The sequence below is a fragment of the Gossypium arboreum genome, chromosome 8 (assembly GCF_025698485.1).
Source record: "Gossypium arboreum isolate Shixiya-1 chromosome 8, ASM2569848v2, whole genome shotgun sequence".
Lineage (NCBI taxonomy): Eukaryota > Viridiplantae > Streptophyta > Magnoliopsida > Malvales > Malvaceae > Gossypium > Gossypium arboreum.
Window position 1 is genome coordinate 3,920,581 of NC_069077.1, and position 18,036 is coordinate 3,938,616.

The 18,036-nt window shown below is 31.5% G+C and overlaps 2 protein-coding genes and 1 long non-coding RNA gene across 3 annotated transcripts; 2 read left to right on the forward strand and 1 right to left on the reverse strand.

The window, feature by feature from the left end:
* The first annotated feature begins 3,403 nt into the window (after positions 1-3,403).
* Positions 3,404-4,336, forward strand: LOC108469013 (uncharacterized). The gene is made up of 2 exons (XR_001869022.2): positions 3,404-3,797; positions 4,043-4,336. It is a non-coding gene; the product is annotated as an uncharacterized LOC108469013 (long non-coding RNA).
* A 2,679-nt stretch (positions 4,337-7,015) lies between these two features.
* Positions 7,016-11,820, forward strand: LOC108467816 (probable leucine-rich repeat receptor-like protein kinase At5g49770). The gene is made up of 8 exons (XM_017768602.2): positions 7,016-7,471; positions 8,871-9,440; positions 9,624-9,647; positions 9,774-10,229; positions 10,425-10,540; positions 10,698-10,958; positions 11,047-11,247; positions 11,338-11,820. Exons 1-8 carry the CDS (start codon positions 7,258-7,260, stop codon positions 11,404-11,406), a joined length of 1,911 nt encoding a protein of 636 aa, XP_017624091.2. The 5' UTR covers positions 7,016-7,257; the 3' UTR covers positions 11,407-11,820.
* A 108-nt stretch (positions 11,821-11,928) lies between these two features.
* Positions 11,929-14,574, reverse strand: LOC108467817 (uncharacterized). The gene is made up of 5 exons (XM_017768604.2): positions 14,074-14,574; positions 13,230-13,280; positions 12,804-12,937; positions 12,368-12,468; positions 11,929-12,277 (listed from the first exon to the last, which is right to left on the reverse strand). The coding sequence occupies exons 1-5, from the start codon at positions 14,443-14,445 to the stop codon at positions 12,096-12,098; spliced, it is 840 nt and encodes a 279-aa protein (XP_017624093.1). The 5' UTR covers positions 14,446-14,574; the 3' UTR covers positions 11,929-12,095.
* Between the last annotated feature and the right edge of the window lie 3,462 nt (positions 14,575-18,036).

The window sequence follows — 18,036 nt, forward strand, 5'->3', positions numbered from 1 at the left end:
TTGCTCCTAGAGGGTTATTCCGATGCAAGTTGGGCATCCGATGTTGATGATCACAGGTCGACTTCAGGTTTTTGTGTTTTTCTGGGAGGAAATCCGATTTCTTGGAGTAGTAGGAAGCAATCTGTTGTATCATGTTCCACCGCAGAGGCAGAATATAGGAGTTTGGCTCAGGTCACGGCTGAAATTGTGTGGGTTCAGTCTCTACTATCTGAACTTGGTATTGAGGTTACTCATAAAGCCTTACTCTGGTGTGATAGCTCAGCTGCAGTTGCTGTAGCAAACAATCCTGTGATGCATTCCAAGTTTAAACATGTGGAGTTAAATTTATTTTTTGTGAGAGAACGGGTTGCGAATGGCTCTTTTCAAGTTGGACATATATCGGGTCAAGATCAAGCTGCAGACATTTTGACTAAGCCTCTGTCCATTGGCTTATTTGATAAGTTTCGGCGCAAACTTCGGGTTTTGTCCAAAGAAGATGGAAATTTACCAGGGAGAAGAAGTTGATCGGGGAATGTTATGATATATGTAAATAATAAAGAGTTAAGTAGTATTAGTTAAGGGTTAGTTAGTCTGTTATAACAGTTAGTATTAGTTAAGGGTTAGTTAAGAGTTACTCCACTGTATTAAATAGACTACTGATTGATTGTTCTCGTATGGTAATAAAAATGCAATTCATTCTATCTTCAAGCTGAGTATCTTGACATAATGTAGTTGTAATCCAAAGCTTTAGGCTGAGATTTTCCTTCAACACTGTGTATCTCCAAAAGGTTGTATGGCTCTCATGGCTGGTCGTTGTCATTAACTCTTTGATTAGACAAAGTATAGAATAACGAATATAAAATTAACACGAAAAAAAGAGAGAGTAAATAATTAATTTTAATTAGATAATAATGATAGTTAAAAATGTAGAAAGGATGAAGCAAGGTGAATCATTTAGAAACCGATATTTTTATCATGGAAAAAACAACAAAATATAATTTCTCTTTCGTTTTTCATTCTTGCACTTTCTCATCAACCAAACAACAAAAATAAAACATTAAAAAAATTGAATTAATTTGGAGCAAAAACACATGCACGAATATCACATGTACAAATTTAAACAAAAAAATTCCAAATATAAAAGTCTGTCGAAACCATTTTTTTGAAAACGAGAATCGACTTAGTTTGAAAACAAAAATTAAAACGGGAGTCGCCACCGATCTTTATTTGGTGTGATCGGATCACCTTTATTTTAATAAAACAATTTTAGTTTACTAAAACGGCATTTTAGTCTACGAATTTCAAGAGAACAAGTTCGAGAGTCGGTTACGTGTGAGGAAGGATTAGCGCCCCCGACACGCCTAAAAATTGGTACCGAATTGATTAGTTAGTGTCTTAATGTCAAAAATTGAAAATCGAAAATGAATTTGAAATATGATCTTTTCTATTGATATTGATTTTAAAATTTTTGAATTAGCTTAAATCAATTGTTTAAAGATTTCCTTATCTCGAGATATCGGAGTATCACATCTCGTAAGTTAGGACACAATACCATGAACTCCCGAGCATAATGTCGTCTATAATTTTAATTGGAAATCCATGTATTTTAAAACTCAAAAGGATATTTGGCTATTTAGAATCAACGAGGGAACCGAAACCCTGTAAGTTAGGGCACAATTCCTCGATGTTCCAAAACGCAAAACATTACCTTATTTTGAAATCCTCTTTTTGAAAAAATAACGAGTATGGTATTTTACAACGTACATTTATTTTGTTCAAAATGAAATAAAGCGATCTAAGTCGGATAAATATGTTGGGGGTTTAATATATGATATGATTTAAACTAGGTAAAACAAAGATATAACGTAGAGCATGTAATAATAATACGATATTATACAAGCGAATGGCAATAATATGTAAATATGAATGAACAAATTATAATACTCAATAGCAAAAACCCCATAACACATATTACTCGGATACCATCAATAATAATCAAAAGAATGAAATAAATAACATAAAGCCATTTAAAATAAATAACAAAACAATTTTAAATAAGTAATGCATAAAAAATAAATTAAAAAAGTAGATATTATAAAAAACAATTTAAAGGGAATAGTATAATATAATCTAGAATAATTAATACACAAAACAATTTAAAAATACAACTTAAAACGAATAATATGTATAACAGTTTAGAAGAAAACATAGAATATCTAAAATAAACATTATATGGAAAACAAATTTTAAAAAAAAAAAGTATATATAATATATAAAAAGTGTATGAAATAATTTAATATAAATAATATATATATGAAATCCTAAAGTAAATAATGATGAAGGTTTGTAATAAATAATGAAAGAATTTAAAATTATTCACATATATAAAATAGTATAACAAAATAATATATAAAAACGTAAAATAGATAATATATAAAATGGTTTGACGTAAATAACATATAAAAATAATCAGAATAAATAATATGAAAAGAGAAATTTGAAATAAATAACATTATAAAAAACATTTTAAATAGAAAGACATATGTATATAAATAATCCTAAATAATATATAAAATTTAAAGTATATAAATAGTTTCAAAATAAATAATATGTCAAGACAGATTTAAAAGAAACACCATATACGTAGAATAATTTTAAGTAAATAGTCATGAACAATTTTATATAATAAAACAATTTGCAATAAATTATATGAGCACAACTTAAAATATATGAAGCAAATTTGAAAGGAATAGGCAGTTTATGATGAAGTAATGTAAAAAGAACAATGAAGCGATAAATACATTAACAAACAAACAAACAAACATTAACTAAATTGGTTTAATAATACAATCATAATAACGTTAATAAAATAAATAATTCAACACTTATAATGATGAAGATATGAATGAAATGAGTAATTTATGAAAGAAAGTAAAAAAAATGAATAAATGATGAATGAATAAATAATAAAATAATAATACAAAGGCAAATGAAAATTGAAAGTAAATAAAAGAGTTATGAAATGATTCTAATTACATAAACTAGTAATGTTCATTGATGAATAAATAGACCATAGGCATATATAAACCAATAAATAGATGTACGAATAAATAAATTAGGACTAAGTTGAAATTTAATTAAAAGTTAAGGTAAAAATAGTAAGTAATGAAAAGAAGGCCAACAAGGACTGAAATGAGTCAAGCTGAAACGAGGAGAGACTATCTGGGAAATATTCCCAGCCTTTATGCACATCATTTCAGCAGGGACTCAAATGTAATCAGAAGAAAATTATGCGGCCAGATTTATAAAAAATAATAAAGTGGATGAGGGGACCAAATTGTGACGCGCACAAAGGTAGAAGGACCTCACGCACAAATATCCCAATAATGGGAAACACGCGGATCCTGGTGCCCCATGTGGGTCGGGTCGGATTGGATTGGCCCCCCAAAACGACGCCGTTTTGGGCGTATGGGGGGCCTAATGAAACTACGTCGTTTCGACGTTATATTTAAACCCCTCCTTTTTTTTTTAATCCTCATTTCTGCCCTCTTTTCATAAAAAAAACTAAAGGAACCTTTAATCTCTCCCCTCTCTTCCCCATGCCGACGATCGGGTTTCTTCGTCGCACCACCGCACCACCACCGTATCCGGTGGCCGGTGATGCGCAAAAAGGGGCTTTTAGCCTGCTTCAAACGGATCCAAAGCAAGGCTCTCCAAAATCCGAAGAAAAACGAAAGAAAAGGCTTCTCCCCTTCCCTTTTAGATCCGATCTAGACGAATGAGAAGAGTCTTTCGACGGTGTGACCGTGGGTTCTCCGGTAAGGTTCTTCCTTTTCTTTTTGTGTTCAAAAGCAAAAATAAAATAAAATAAAACGAAAATTTGAAAATAAAAAGATCAACCTTTTTCTTGCTTTTGTTCTTTTATTTCTTAAATGTGCGTGTCCCAAAAAAAACTACAAATGGATGTTTCGACTTTTATAACCGAATTACATAGATTCATTTTTTGTTTTTTTCTTCTTGTCTGCTATTTTTTCTTCTTCGTTTCTTGTGTTTCGCGTGCTAGGTGAAAGGCCGATGGTTGGTGCCCCAAGCGGTGGTGGTGGCGCGCGTGATGGCCAAGGGCAGAGGGGGGAGTGGCGGCTAAACTTTGGTGGCTAGGGTTAGGGTGGCTGCTGAAAAAAAATTTAAGATAGTGGACTGACTTGAGCTTTAGGGTTTTAGGTTATTGAGTTTATTTTGGGCTAAAATCTGGGTATTGGGTTTTAATTAAATTTTGTTTTAATTTTGGGTCATGGACTATTTTTTTGTTTATTTGATTTGGGTTCTTTTAGGCCGAAATTGGCTATTACAAAGTCAATTTGTTCTCTTCTTTTACTTCCTATCCTTTCTTCCTATCTCTACAACCAAACATACAAAAAAAATCACCTAATTTATTCGGAGGATCAATAACATGCATGCGGAAAGCTTTCGATTTCAGCTCTTTTAAACTATATTTCCTTTTTGCAGATTTTATAAAAACAAGAAGGAATTTTGAAAGACGAATGAAATCGAAGAGAAAGCTTAGCAAACAAAAAAAAAAAAAACGAAAAGGAAACCTTTATTTCGAAAATTTCAGACGTGAATCTTCGAATCTCCCACCAATTTCGCAAAAAAATTGCAGCAATTTTGAAAAAAATAATAATGAGAATTTGCTGCAAATAATTAAAAGAAGAACAAAAATTATGGATAGATTAGAGAGGAAAAGAAGTAGAGCGGGTTACGCGGGGAAATGGTGAAACACTGAACACAAAAAGGCATAAATATAAATTTGAATTAGGACCGTCGGATTTGTGAATCACGTGGTTTTTAAGTGATGGTTTTAATGTAAGACTCTGTGCAGCGGAATATGGTGGTTAAGATATAGAAATTAATAACGGTGTTCAATTTGTTAAAAAACGGTTTTGTTAAAAAGGGCAAACTTCTATCAATTTTATTAAACTATTAGTAAATTTAGATGTAATCATTAAACTTTAATAAATTACAAAATAATCATTGAATTATTTGAAAGTTTTTATTTAAATCGCTGAACTATTTGAAAATTTTATTTAAATCACTGGGATGATAAGTTTTTTTTTTTTTTTTTAAGTTTGGCTAGTGAGCTCTAAGCGATGATTTGATGATCAATACGGTAGATTAGTTCCCATCGACAAGTAGAAAAAAATATCTTAGATCCGAGCTGATCTGACAATCAAGTCGGAGATCGGAGAATAAAATTATTTAGATTTTAATTAATAGATTTGTGATGTTAAATATTGTTTTATAAACAGAGAGGACTATATAGTAGCGATTTTAATAGCCCAATGACTTAAATGAAAACTTTCGAATAGTTCAATGACCATTTTATAACTGTTTAAAATTGAGTGACCAAAACGTAAACTTATTTATCGTTTAGTGACCATGGGCGTACTTTACTCAAATAAAAAATTTGCAAATAAGATCAAAATAAGTGCCTTGTTTATTTTTTAGATTTAAAAATCTTATCAATGGAGTTAAAAAGTTCAGGTATATTGTGAAGTTAAAAAGCTCCATTAATGTCGATTAATTTGAGTCTTAGTTGGCTTCGGCATTATTTTAGTATAGGAGAATGTGGATTCGAGCGTAATAAAATACATTTATCCATCTATTTAAGGGAGGGGTTAAAAATAATTCTAAGCCTAATAAAAAAAATAAAATAAATATTCATGCATGGCATTCTTCATTGAGCAATTTGTGATATCTATATATATTTGATACATTTTTATACCATTAAAAGGCACTTTTAAGTCTAAGCAAACAATTATCATTCACTAAACCATTGAGTAAACTTAAGTTTGAAGCAGTAATTTCTTGTGAACATTTAAAAGAAGGAATGAACAAAAGAGTCAAAAAAGTAAAAACACCCAATATTTATATTTGAACCAAAATTATAAGTTGAACTCCCACTTAATAATCTAGAATTTGATTTATAGTTATATATAGATAAAATAGCTATTATTCAAGAACACCTATGATCATATATTGAAAATTTGAGTCGATTGTTTTTTCAGCAAAATATATGTTTTAAGAGACTCACTTTAAAATATATAAATTTGTTAAGTTGATCAGTATGCCTTTTATACATTATATCTCTATTAGAGGATAACTTTAAAATCTTTTATTTCCCTCTTTTAAACTCTTACCTTTATTGACTTTCAACATAGTCGTATGAATCATCGTCTTTTCAAATATGTATTAATATGTTCGAATTATGTAAACTGTAATATTTTTGTGAATTAAATGAAAATCATTCAAAGTTAGACATGAGGTAAAACAAAATAAACCAAACAAGAATTCTTATCCTAATTTTTTCACTGATAATTACTAGGAAAAACAAATAATTTATATATAACAGCGTTGTAAATTAAAATATCGAAACTTGCATTAATTGGTTTCTTTACTTGATATGTTTAGGTGTATTCGATATTTATTATCTTGGTAAAAATATTACAAAACTCCCTGTATAAGGTTAAGAAGCCCTTTTAACTTGTTTCTTGAAAAATTAATAAATTAGTCATTATATGTTAGATGAGTGAATAAAGTAGCCCTCCCATTAAAATTTGGTATTTATATATAATGAATAATAACAAATTTTAATATAAAAATTTATTCAATTTTTATTAAAATATTTTAAAATATAATTATTTATATAAAATTTTCAATTAACTCTTACAATCTTCCACGATTTTTAATTTTTTAAAACTTTTACAGTAATTTACTATTTGATTACAGTTTTTTAAAATTCTAACAATTATTTAATTTTAAACAATTATATATATTTATGTTTTATATTTTTAAATATTTTTAGGGTTTTATTCCAAATGATTACATCATCATGAGGTCAACATATGCTATGTTCCAATTTATCAGTAGTTAGATGTCTCAGTCGGTTTTTTATTAACATCCAAGAATTGAACCGGGCTGGAGGTGGTTTAGCAGAAGAAGCGGGGATGTGATTTAAGATTCTATGATTGGATTACTCTGATGAATACATAGAAAAAAGAAATCGTCAAATGGGAGTTAAATTCAAGGAAAGTTTTGTATATACAATGAATGTTAGACTTGCAATGTAGATGTACTGATAAAATTCTTTAAATGGTGAACATTCCAAGGTTTTGTAAAGTTAGCTGTAAGAATCCAGCTACCATTAAAGAATATCCAGCCTTTTAGATGATAATCACTAGGGAAACAATGGTGTATAAATGAAGAACTTGATGTTCTCCAATGGAAAATTTTTCAGCTTTTTTCCCCCCCTCTTTCATATACTGTAATTATATCTTTCTTCCATGGTGTATAAATCTTTATAGGGTCTACCATAGCAGAAAAAAAGAAGAGATGAAAACACTTTATACATGGCCGAAACTTGCCACCTTGTGCTGCATTTATTGCTTCTTTTTTATTGCCTTTGCTTTTGCTGCTCCTTCACCAGATGTTGCAGGTTAAATTTCTCTTTTTACTCTTTTTACTGTAACCTATGTGTTCGTTTTTTTGTTTAAATGAAAATTTTGACCTTCTGTTTTGGTCCTGGATTTAAGCTTTGCTTTGATGATTTGATAAAAGATGTTGGGTTATGATAATTGATCTGTAGACATTAGAAATTGGATCCAAATTTATTGAATGCTATCTCTTAAATGTTGATATCATGAATAAATTTTGGCTTCTGAGTTTCCCATAGTTTCAAGAGAACAATTTAAGTCTACTGCCAATTTTCTGCGAAGTGCACTCATTTGTGTGTTGCGACATATTAATCACAATCTGATTCAGATTGTTGGGCATGAACATATGATAAAAAATCATAAGCCAAAATTGTCTTATTTGGGTCACAAATCCTCAAAGTGTTGTCACCTTTAAGTGCACTTTTAAAGTTTTGATAGAAGTTGTAGATGGTAGAATCCAAAATTATAGGTCTAGGGATATAGATAGAAGTTGTAGATAGTAGAATCCCAAATTAAACTTGTCAAATGCCACTTTAAGGTGGCTCATGAATCATTTGAGTTAAAATTGAGATTCATCTAGTTTTTAGATAATAAATTAGGGTTTCTTAAATCTTCTTTTTTTTTTTTTTTTGCTTTTAAATAAAAGAAATTAGAGTCTACTGACATGAAAAGAAGTAGTAGATGCTAGGATTCAAACCTAAATTTGTTGAATGCCACATCTTAAAGGTGATTTCATGAAATAATTAAGTTAAAATCCAGATACACTTGGTTTTTAGATAACAATTTAAGTTCACAAGGTTACTTGTTTTTACAAAGAAAGTGGTAACCTAAAGACAGAGGAGAGAAATGTTAATACATAAATTCAAACCCAAATTTACTAAATGTAACCGCATAAAGGTAGCTATAAGAATTGAGTTACATTCAAGGTTGACATTGTTTCTAGATACCAATTTAAGTCCACATAAGCTGCTTCTTTTAGTACAAAGATCGTTGCAACTTAGATATAGGGGAAGGGTCTATTAAACATCACTTTTTAAAGGTGACTACATAAGTTAACAAAAATAAACTCTATGTTGACTGTGTTTTTAGATAACAGTTAGGGTCACCTGAGCTCACCTTATGCTTGACTTAGACATTGTAAGCCACTATTTTCCTTTTTTTTCTTTTGCTCAAACAATTTTGATTGAAGATAATAACAAAGGTTTTGCTAAGATGGTTTTGGAGCATGATGCCTGAAAAAATAATGTATAGAATTAGAAGGTAAAAGCCATATCTTCAATCTTACTTTGTTTTATGATTTTGGCTCTATCAACCGTAGATATTTATCATAATTGATTATGACAGACGTGATACAAAATGTGTCTGTCGGTGCAATTTAACAAAGAGGCTATTTGTTTGCAGATTGTTCCTTGAATTTCACTTCATACCCTTACCTACCAAGTGGTAACTGCATTGGTGAAAATGGGAAAGTCATCTTATGGGGCAGTATATCTTCAAATCTTTGCTGTCGAAATGCCCTCAATGCCTTGTTTCAAGTTCTTGCAGTTCGAGCTAATCAAATACCAGACAGTATCATCTTCATTGGACAAGATTCATGGAACCAATGCAATTCTCCATTTCCATCACAACCATTAGTTTCCCTACACTCTTGTGGATTTGACAATTTTTACTCTGGCAGTTCCAAATGTTCAAACCTATCCCTGTCACAAATTCAGGGCAGTCCACCTTACTTGGAAGCAGTAAAGTTATGTTCTGACTTAAGTTCTTCATTTGACAACACCTGCAAGAACTGCACTGATGCCATAGCAAAGGTAGCTGAATCTCTGTTGGCACTAGTTCAAAGGCAAAAGGATCATACTGAAAGAACATTATGTAGTTTAGCTGCAGTTCTTTCGGTTGGTGCTGCAAATGTTACTGATAGCTCTTTTGGTCCAAATTTGTTTAGCTGTATGTCTTCTTTAGATGATTTTGGTAAGGACCATAACTTGTTTAGAATCCTTTTTTTGCCTTACATTCAAGTCTATGTTCCAAGGACTCGCTAAATACCTGAAAAAACTCAAAAACATACTCGTATCTGATACTTACAACCGAGTCTGAGTAACGTAGGTGTTCAAGTTCCCTAACCCTGACTTTGAGCTTTTCTTTGCCTAACAGATCCAGGCTATATCAAACTCAAAAGTAAGTTGATTTTCTTATCTCATCTCTTGCATCTGTTTGATTCTGTTCAAGTCAGGGATTTAAACTATGGTTGCGGTTTAATCTTGGTGAATATTTTATAAAATGCTCACTGAAGTAATTTTATAGGGAACCTAGCAAAAGCACTTGTTGCAGTCTTTGTAGCAGCCATGGTGCTGATTTTGATCCTAGTCTTGGTAAAATTTGTGACCCTAAAGAAAAGCAAGATCCAAAAAAGGCTTCCAAAACCACTGCTACCAAAGGACATCAATAACTGGTCTTGCCTCTACATCTTCTCAAAGGCTGAGATTGAGAAAGCTATAAGCATTAACAATAGAAAGAAGAGTTTAGGCCGAGGGAGTGCCGGCGAAGTTTTCGAAGGCAGGTTGCCTAGTGGACAAGTTGTGGCGATCAAGCGGATAAAGAAAGGCAACTCTTTGGATTCTTTCACTAGGGAAGTTGCCGGTCTATCCCGGATTCGGCATCCGAACCTTGTGTCTTTGCTTGGTTGCTGTATCGAAGGCGATGAGCAGTATTTGGTCTTGGAATATTGTCATTCAGGGAATCTTGCTGACCATATCCTACGTAAAGTTTTCTTGCAACCATTACATGTTTGTTCTTTCTATCTGTAATTTGCTAATTTTCTATCCCAAATTGCAGTTTTCGTGCTTTAAGAAGGGCAGTGGCATTACAGATGCTGGGTTCGGGTCTCAGATCTTTTGAATGTCGCCGTTTAAGAGTGGAAATTTATAAACTGACCGAACTATGTTTCGTTTTCAGGGAAAGACACTGTCTTGACATGGGAAAAAAGAGTTAAGATCCTAAGAGATTGTGCACTCGGGCTGAGGTATCTCCACAATTACATTGATGGATGCATTGTGCATAGAGATATTAAGGTAACACAGATTATAACCTACTAATCTGTCTCTACGAACTATGCTGCTCCGACTTTTCATTTTCAGACACATATTCAGACATGAGTATGTATGATTCTGACATCCGAGTAACATAGTATATGATAATTGTTCCTGATACTGAATGCTTGTCTTATAGCTCACAAACATCCTCTTGACTGAAGATTTGGAGCCTAAACTCTCAGATTTCGGGCTGGCAAAGATGCTAGGAATGGAGGAAAGCAAAGTTTTCACTGATGTTAGAGGAACAATAGGTTATATGGATCCAGAATATATGAGCAATGCTAAGCTAACCTGTGCCAGTGATATCTACAGCTTTGGCATTGTAGCCTTGCAACTTCTTTCAGGACAGAAAGTTTTCGAGTTGGATCTCGATGCCAGTGAACAACTTACACGCAAAGTACATATTTTGAGTCTTTTAGCTGTCAATATTCACTGCAATTGATTGCCAGCAATAAGTTTCATTTAAATCCGAATACTTGATGTAGGCAAAGGATGTGAGCATGGGAAATCGTCCATCAACAGATTTCGAAGATCCGAGGCTTCATGGGAATCTCAATAGGAAAGATTTCGAAGCCATTTTACAAATTGCAGTACTTTGTGTTGCCAAATCGAGTAGGGGCCGACCACCTATTGATGTTGTTTTTGATGAGTTAGAGAAGGCTTGGAAAAACACAGTGGCTGACATGGTTTAATTACCTTCAATCCCTTTCATTGTTTACATCTTATATATAGTTCAGAGCTGAATCACGTATTAATTCGTTGAAATATGTATACAGAAAATGAGGAAAGAAATTGGTCCATCAGCAACACCACAGGCAAGGTCCATGGAAGTGACTTCATTGTGAACGCAGAGGTTTCAGAAGGGTAATTCGGATACTTGTTTATAATAAAAGTTGTGGTAATATTATAAAGATGGAAATTAGGAAAAGTTATTTTCTTCATTAGACATTTTTGTGATTCACAGGAGAGAGTGAAGATTTAAAAAAAAAAAAAAAAAAGAGTTTCAGAAAGAAGGAAGAGGTCTTTGGTCCTTGTAAGAAACTGGGAAGTTTATGTCAATTACTAGTGAATATCTCATTGATGCAGGCATATATATATATATATAGAGAGAGAGAGAGAGAGAGATGTGTATATTTGTTGATTTTCTGGTTTTCAAGCTAAAGTTGATGTTTTAAGAGGAAGATGTGAAATATTATGCAAGTCTATTAAGCTATGTGAGTTTTGCTGAAATATACTGTATTGTATTTCTTCTCTTAAAATATAGTTTTTTTTAAGTGTCTAACAGCTTAAGAAACCAAATATTCATAAATTAGACTTAAAAATAAATTCATGAATTAGACTTAAAAGAACAAACTGGGGAAAAAGGGTTAATTTCAAACCACAATATATTCATTAATTATATGCAACATATTGAACTTATATTAGTGTATATTTTTCCGACATATTATATGCTGTTGGAAAATTAAACAAGCTCGGTCCCAAGTCTTAGTTCTTTATGTACACAGACCATCAGTGTTGAGAAGCAATGTAGTCCTTAGATTTCAACTCGATCAATGACACTATCATCGCCATTCTCTGACTCGGATTCTCCTCGATATATGATATTCATGATCGTCTTTGTGGCTTGGCCAACGGCATGAGAAGTTTTTCTAGCAGCCCCGGCAACAACGGGTTGTATAGAGATGATAGGTAGACTAGCCCTTTCCTGAATCATTGCTGGGTATAAGAGGAAATGAGGTTAAATAAAATGAAACCAATACCGAGCCTTTATGTCGGGGGTGGTTCAAGAGCGAGTTTTGAACTTACACATGGTCTGTTGGTGGGCAAGCGAACCGATCTGTCGAATTCCAGCTTCAGCGGCCTGTACAGCTTGAGCTGATTTGTTCACACCATCGGCTATCTCTTGGCTAAGTGGCAATTGCAAACCAAAAGCATTATATTATTGTGGCATCGGAAAGGAAACAGAAATATCAAAAGTTGACATCATATTTATTATTCATTTAAGAAGTCATTACATCTATCAACTATAATATGCAATGACTATGCAACAAAAGGATGAAAATACGAGTGTGTCAGTGTCGGATATAGGTATGTGTCTGACATGAGCATGTTCAATTTTCTCTTAATTTTTTTCTGATCATATCCTCATAACGATACTCCCGTACTTCAAGAAAAATAAAGACTCAGAGCAAAACAATGCAAGAGTATACAACAAAAAAGACAAAGAAGATTTAATTGTTACCTTAAATCACTTAGTTCCAGTGTAAGATCACTGATTTCCATGCCCGAAAGCCTAATCGCAGCCATTGTACTGGGAAGTTCCTCTCGAGCCGTATCTGCGAGCTTGGAAAGAGAAACTGCAGCTCTTCTCATGGCCTGCAAAACAGGAAACAATCAAAATAATTTTACCGATTATTAAATGCAAACTAGACATAATCATTGTATCGAATCTGAAAACCTATCGTCAATTTTATCTAAACTGAAGCATTCCTTTCTTTGATTGAGGCTGACATAGACTTCCTAATTATCGCATAAGGGGTAGTTTAAAATATAAAGTATAGTAGGCATAAGCCAAAATCCCCATGAACAACCTTGAACTAACTCATCACTGTTAAATTAGCATATAAAAACTACGACAAAGTTACAAATATGATGTCAGAACACTTACAAACAGTGTAGGAACAGCTGCAATGACCAGACTTGTAAACGCCAAAGAAGCCTGCTTGTATCCAAGTGATTGGTGTCAACCAATCCGAAAATATAGAAAATTGAAACATCAAACATTATACTTAATACCAATGCACAACACTTGAATTTCTACCACTGCCTGCCTATAGAAAGAATCTATCTGATTTGCAGTAACAAGCCAAAGAAAACTGCAAAAAATAAAAATTATCCAACAAATTGTTCAAATACCATATGCATCCAACAAACTGCAAAAAACTGATTATAACAATGAAACTATAATCAACAAATGCAAAAAGAAATGATACATGAGAAAAGTATAGACTATCCTATGTTACTAAGACTCGAACATGAGTGTAGGATACGAATATGTTTCTAACACGAGTAAGTTCAATTTTTTCTAAGTTTTTATGTGTACTTGGAGGGCTCTAAAGAAAAAATAGAATAGTGGGAACGGCATACTATTATCAAGTTACTATTCCAACATTATCAAACATCAATTTCATATATATATATATATATATATATAAGCTACATGCAAACAAGAGCTGCTTATCAAATTTTGAAAATATCCATTAAGCAATAAGAAGCACTCACATAAAACATGCCCAAAACCAAGAACTGCCCTTAAACAACCTCAAAATAAGCACTAAATAATCTCAAAACATTAAAGAACAATCCGTTTACAGAACATATTTAGCACACCTTCCAAGTAATGAGACTATCAATCAAATATTCTCTCTCACACATACGCACATATATAGCATGAAAATTCCACATACACACATATATAGCACACAATAACCTGAAAAGCCTTAAAACCATACCGTACAAGCAATAAAAGTGAACAGATAGAAGGCTTGATCACTCAAACTCATCTTTTGAGTTGGAATAAAATTTGGGACGATTGGATGACCAATCCCCACATTGTAATTCTCATTGGATTCTCCATCAAGATTAGATTTTGAGGTTTGGGGCAATCCATTGGACTCCAAATTGAACTCCTTTGTAGTTGAATTAGTATAAGGCGTGGAAGAACAAAGTGGGACGAAACAAGAAGAAGAGGATCTTGAACAAAAGGGAAGAGAAGAGGGTGCTTTCAAAAATGAAATTTGGGCTTTTGTCTTACGATGGAAAGAAAGGAATTGGAGTGAAGAATTTGATGTGGGGTTTGCGTTTAACAAGAGATTTTCTTTCATTTGAGGGGATTTTCTTGAAGAACAAACGGTATTTTTGAGTTTCGGGAAAAAATGGATGAGGTGAATTTTTTTATTATTTTTAGGATAATGTTGTCTGTCCAACAACTGTTAGTACATTTTTGCTTACTTTGCTTTGTCTTGTCCGAACCTGAATACTTTATCCAAAAACAGATTCACATAATAATAAATTTAATTTTTTATAGTTAAATTTATTCTTCAATTTTAAAAAATTGAATTTAATCATTATTTTTTAAAAATAAGTCAGATTATTGGATTTTAATAAAAATATTAATTAAAATATTAAATTCTTAAATATAACCGCATACATGATAATTTATATTTATTCCATGCGCTTTTTAAAAAAAATTTAAATTTTTTTATTTTTAAAATATTTTATTATTTTTAAATGATTTGTTGACTTGTGTCATGTCAACATCAAGCACATAAATTGCTACGTGAGTTAGCTAGTCAACATTGTTAAAATTTTAATATTTTAATCAACATATTCTCTATAAAAATGATTTTGACTTTTTTACTTTCAAATTTAATTAAAAATATAAGTCAAATCGACAAAAATGTAAACTTAAAAACTAAATTTATCATTATACATTCTAAATTTATGATGGCTAAAATAATTTAAAATTCTTTAAATTTTGAAATTCGATTTATGTTCTAATGCATTCTTATAATAAATACATTATTGAATTTTTTAGTGTACTTATTTTAAACTTTTACAATAAAAATTTTTATTTTTAAATTTCATATCCAATTATAAAATACAACTTTAAAAATAATTTTGAGCATTGAATTTATACTTAAACCGATATTGTACTTAGATTATTATAAAGATTTTGATTAAATTGGGACCACTTATAATCGGATCTCAACTAAAATAAATTATTAAAATATCTTTATTTTAACAAAGTGAAATATTAATTTAAGAGTTATTTTGTCTTTTAATATAAAATATAAAAAATCATAATTATAATCAATTTGAACCCAAAACACTAAATATCTACTCTCCCGACTTCACCATTTCAAGTAAAGTAACATTTAGTTTTTATGCAAATTCTTAATAAGTATATTATATAAATATATTCACTCACATCGTGGGTGTGTCATAATCTTATTAATATTGTCGTCGATTGAGTTAGTGTCACGAGTCAACTTCTTATCAACTCAAGAAAAATGGCAATGCTATGATAAACAATTGGAGTGTATTTAATATTTTTAAAATGATATATTTACCTATTTGAATTTCCTTTTACTCACAATTTTTTTTAATTTCATACATATTGCATATGTGTTTTTATTTTATTTTTAAATCTTATATTTTATTATTTTTGTATGTTATTTATAAATTTATCCATGAGTTCTAAATACGTTATTTTCACATATAAATATACACGTGTGTGATAGAATTCTAATTGTATTTAAAAGTTATTTTAACAGCTTTAACCATTTATTTTAGAATTAATTTTGAGTAGAAATATTTTGTTGATTTGAATAAATAAAAATTGTGATTTTATAATTGTGAGATATAATATCAAAAATTATATTGTCTTTGGTGCCTTTCTTTTGACACGTTCTTTTTCTGCTCGTGTGGCATGCACCGTCTTTTTCTTCTTTTGTCTCTGTCAGTTGCTGATTTAGTTAACTGTCTGTTTGGTTGATTGGGCCCTATTGTGGAGTGTTGGCATATGAGTAAGGAATAGCGGGACTTTCTCTTGGTGTTGGTGAAGAAGAGCCTTGGCAAATCGATTTTGGAGTTGATGACGGTACAGAAAGTGTTGTTCAATTTCAACTTATGAGGAATACTATGGCTAATGTTCAGCATGAGAGAAACGCTTCCTCTTTCAACTTTTCTACGAGATTGACGTGGATAGGGTGATTTGAGGAAGTCCGTACGTGGACTTTTAACAATCATTTTTTGCTTATTCACCGTCTAGGCGATTGGGGGGAACTAAGGATTGTGTCGTTTTTCTTGCACTTTTGGGTGCAAATCCATGATTTGTCAACTGGTCTCTTCTTGGAAGCAATGCCGCAACAATTTGAGAATTTTCTTGGCCAGTTTGTGGACTATGATGCAGCTGCGGTCGCTAAGGGATTCCGTGCCCAAATGCGTGTGTGGGCTCGCCTTGATGTTTGAGTTCCGTTGAAGCGACAGAAAAAAATAATCATCTCCAACCAATCCCATGTGTTTGTTCAGTTTCAATACGAGCATTTAAAGCTATTTTGTTTTGTATGTGATCGGCTTGGTTATACGAGCTTCAGTCACACGACAATGAAGCCACGTATAGAAGAAGCCCTAGCGATCCGAGAGGCTTTGTCTTCGTTGAAATCTTTATTGATTATAGAATCAAATTTGGTTTTGTAATTCAAGATTGTTATTGTGTTGTACACTTTTAGACTAGTCGGGATGCTACTAAGGAAAGCGGCTCATATCCTATTTAGGGTAGTTTTATCTAATTGACACATATGACTAAAATTGATATAGTTATAAATGTATGGGATAAGCATGTTAGCTTTGACGTAACGTTACTTTGAATTTTTTTTATTCTTTATTAATTAATGAATTTTTTTTTAAAAAAATTTATGTACCAAGTTAATTACCTATAAGGGATCTATATTTTTAATATTTTATTAATTAATAGTAAATTGGTTTGAATTAAATAATAAATATTTGTTTTAAAATATTAAAATATTGTTATTAATATATTATATTTTAGACGCTCAAAATAAAAATAAATAAATAAATAAGCAATTTAGCACATTACATAGTTCAATCATTTTGGTCTCTTCTATTAAAATCTCAAACAAAAATCTAACATGTGTTTTTCTTTTAAATTTTGATTTTCTTTTTCTTTTTCCTGATTCTTCTCCTTTTTCTTCTAACCATAGTTGTCGCCAGTCAAAGTGCTCCACCACCAATGCTACGATGAACACAAAACCACTATCCAATGACAAGTCTTCACACCCTCAATCTATCTTTCGGTTTAAATTTTCCTAAAAAGCAACCAAAACCTACAAAACCTCAAGCCAAAGTTCTAAGTTGAAAACCTCAATCCACTGACGTCTACAAGTGGATCATTGCAACTTCAAGGTATGTTGTTCTCCTCAACCCCTACTTTACCTTCATTCAGATTATTGAATAGAGCTCTAATGCCCAAATAACTAGTAAGCTCTAAAAGACAAGTTCTTCTCTCTATGCTTTTTTCCTTTGTTATTCTTTCTCTAATTTTTGCTTTGCTTCTAACTCTATGTCTTTTACTAGATTTTTTTTTTTTTGCATCCTTCATCCATTATAGAGGCTTTTTTTTTATTTGCTTTTTTCGATTGGTGGTTTGATGGTTGCTGGTGTATGTGGGGTGAGGATTGCTCACGATTTATGTAACAACCTAAAATTTCAATGGTGTCGGAACAGTAATTCGAGATTACTAAATCTGATAAATAAGATTAGAAAATTAAATAAAAATAATAGTTAGAAGTATGTGAGATATTAGAAATATTTTTAAATAGGTGAAATTAAAATTTAAGGAGAAATTATTAAATAAATTGAGTCGAAAATGAGATATCGAGACCTCGATTTCA

What these genes read in the sequence shown, in the direction of transcription:
- LOC108467817 (XM_017768604.2), bottom strand. Translation starts at nt 14,445, where the DNA reads ATGAAAGAAAATCTCTTGTTAAACGCAAACCCCACATCAAATTCTTCA. An exon ending in TCACTTTTATTGCTTGTACG is followed by an intron (nt 13,281 to 14,073) that starts GTATGGTTTTAA and finishes GGATACAAGCAG; the next exon opens with GCTTCTTTGGCGTTTACAAG. An exon ending in TGCCCACCAACAGACCATGT is followed by an intron (nt 12,278 to 12,367) that starts GTAAGTTCAAAA and finishes TCTTATACCCAG; the next exon opens with CAATGATTCAGGAAAGGGCT.
- LOC108467816 (XM_017768602.2), top strand. Translation starts at nt 7,258, where the DNA reads ATGGAAAATTTTTCAGCTTTTTTCCCCCCCTCTTTCATATACTGTAAT. An exon ending in TCCTTCACCAGATGTTGCAG is followed by an intron (nt 7,472 to 8,870) that starts GTTAAATTTCTC and finishes ATTTGTTTGCAG; the next exon opens with ATTGTTCCTTGAATTTCACT. An exon ending in GTGAACAACTTACACGCAAA is followed by an intron (nt 10,959 to 11,046) that starts GTACATATTTTG and finishes TACTTGATGTAG; the next exon opens with GCAAAGGATGTGAGCATGGG.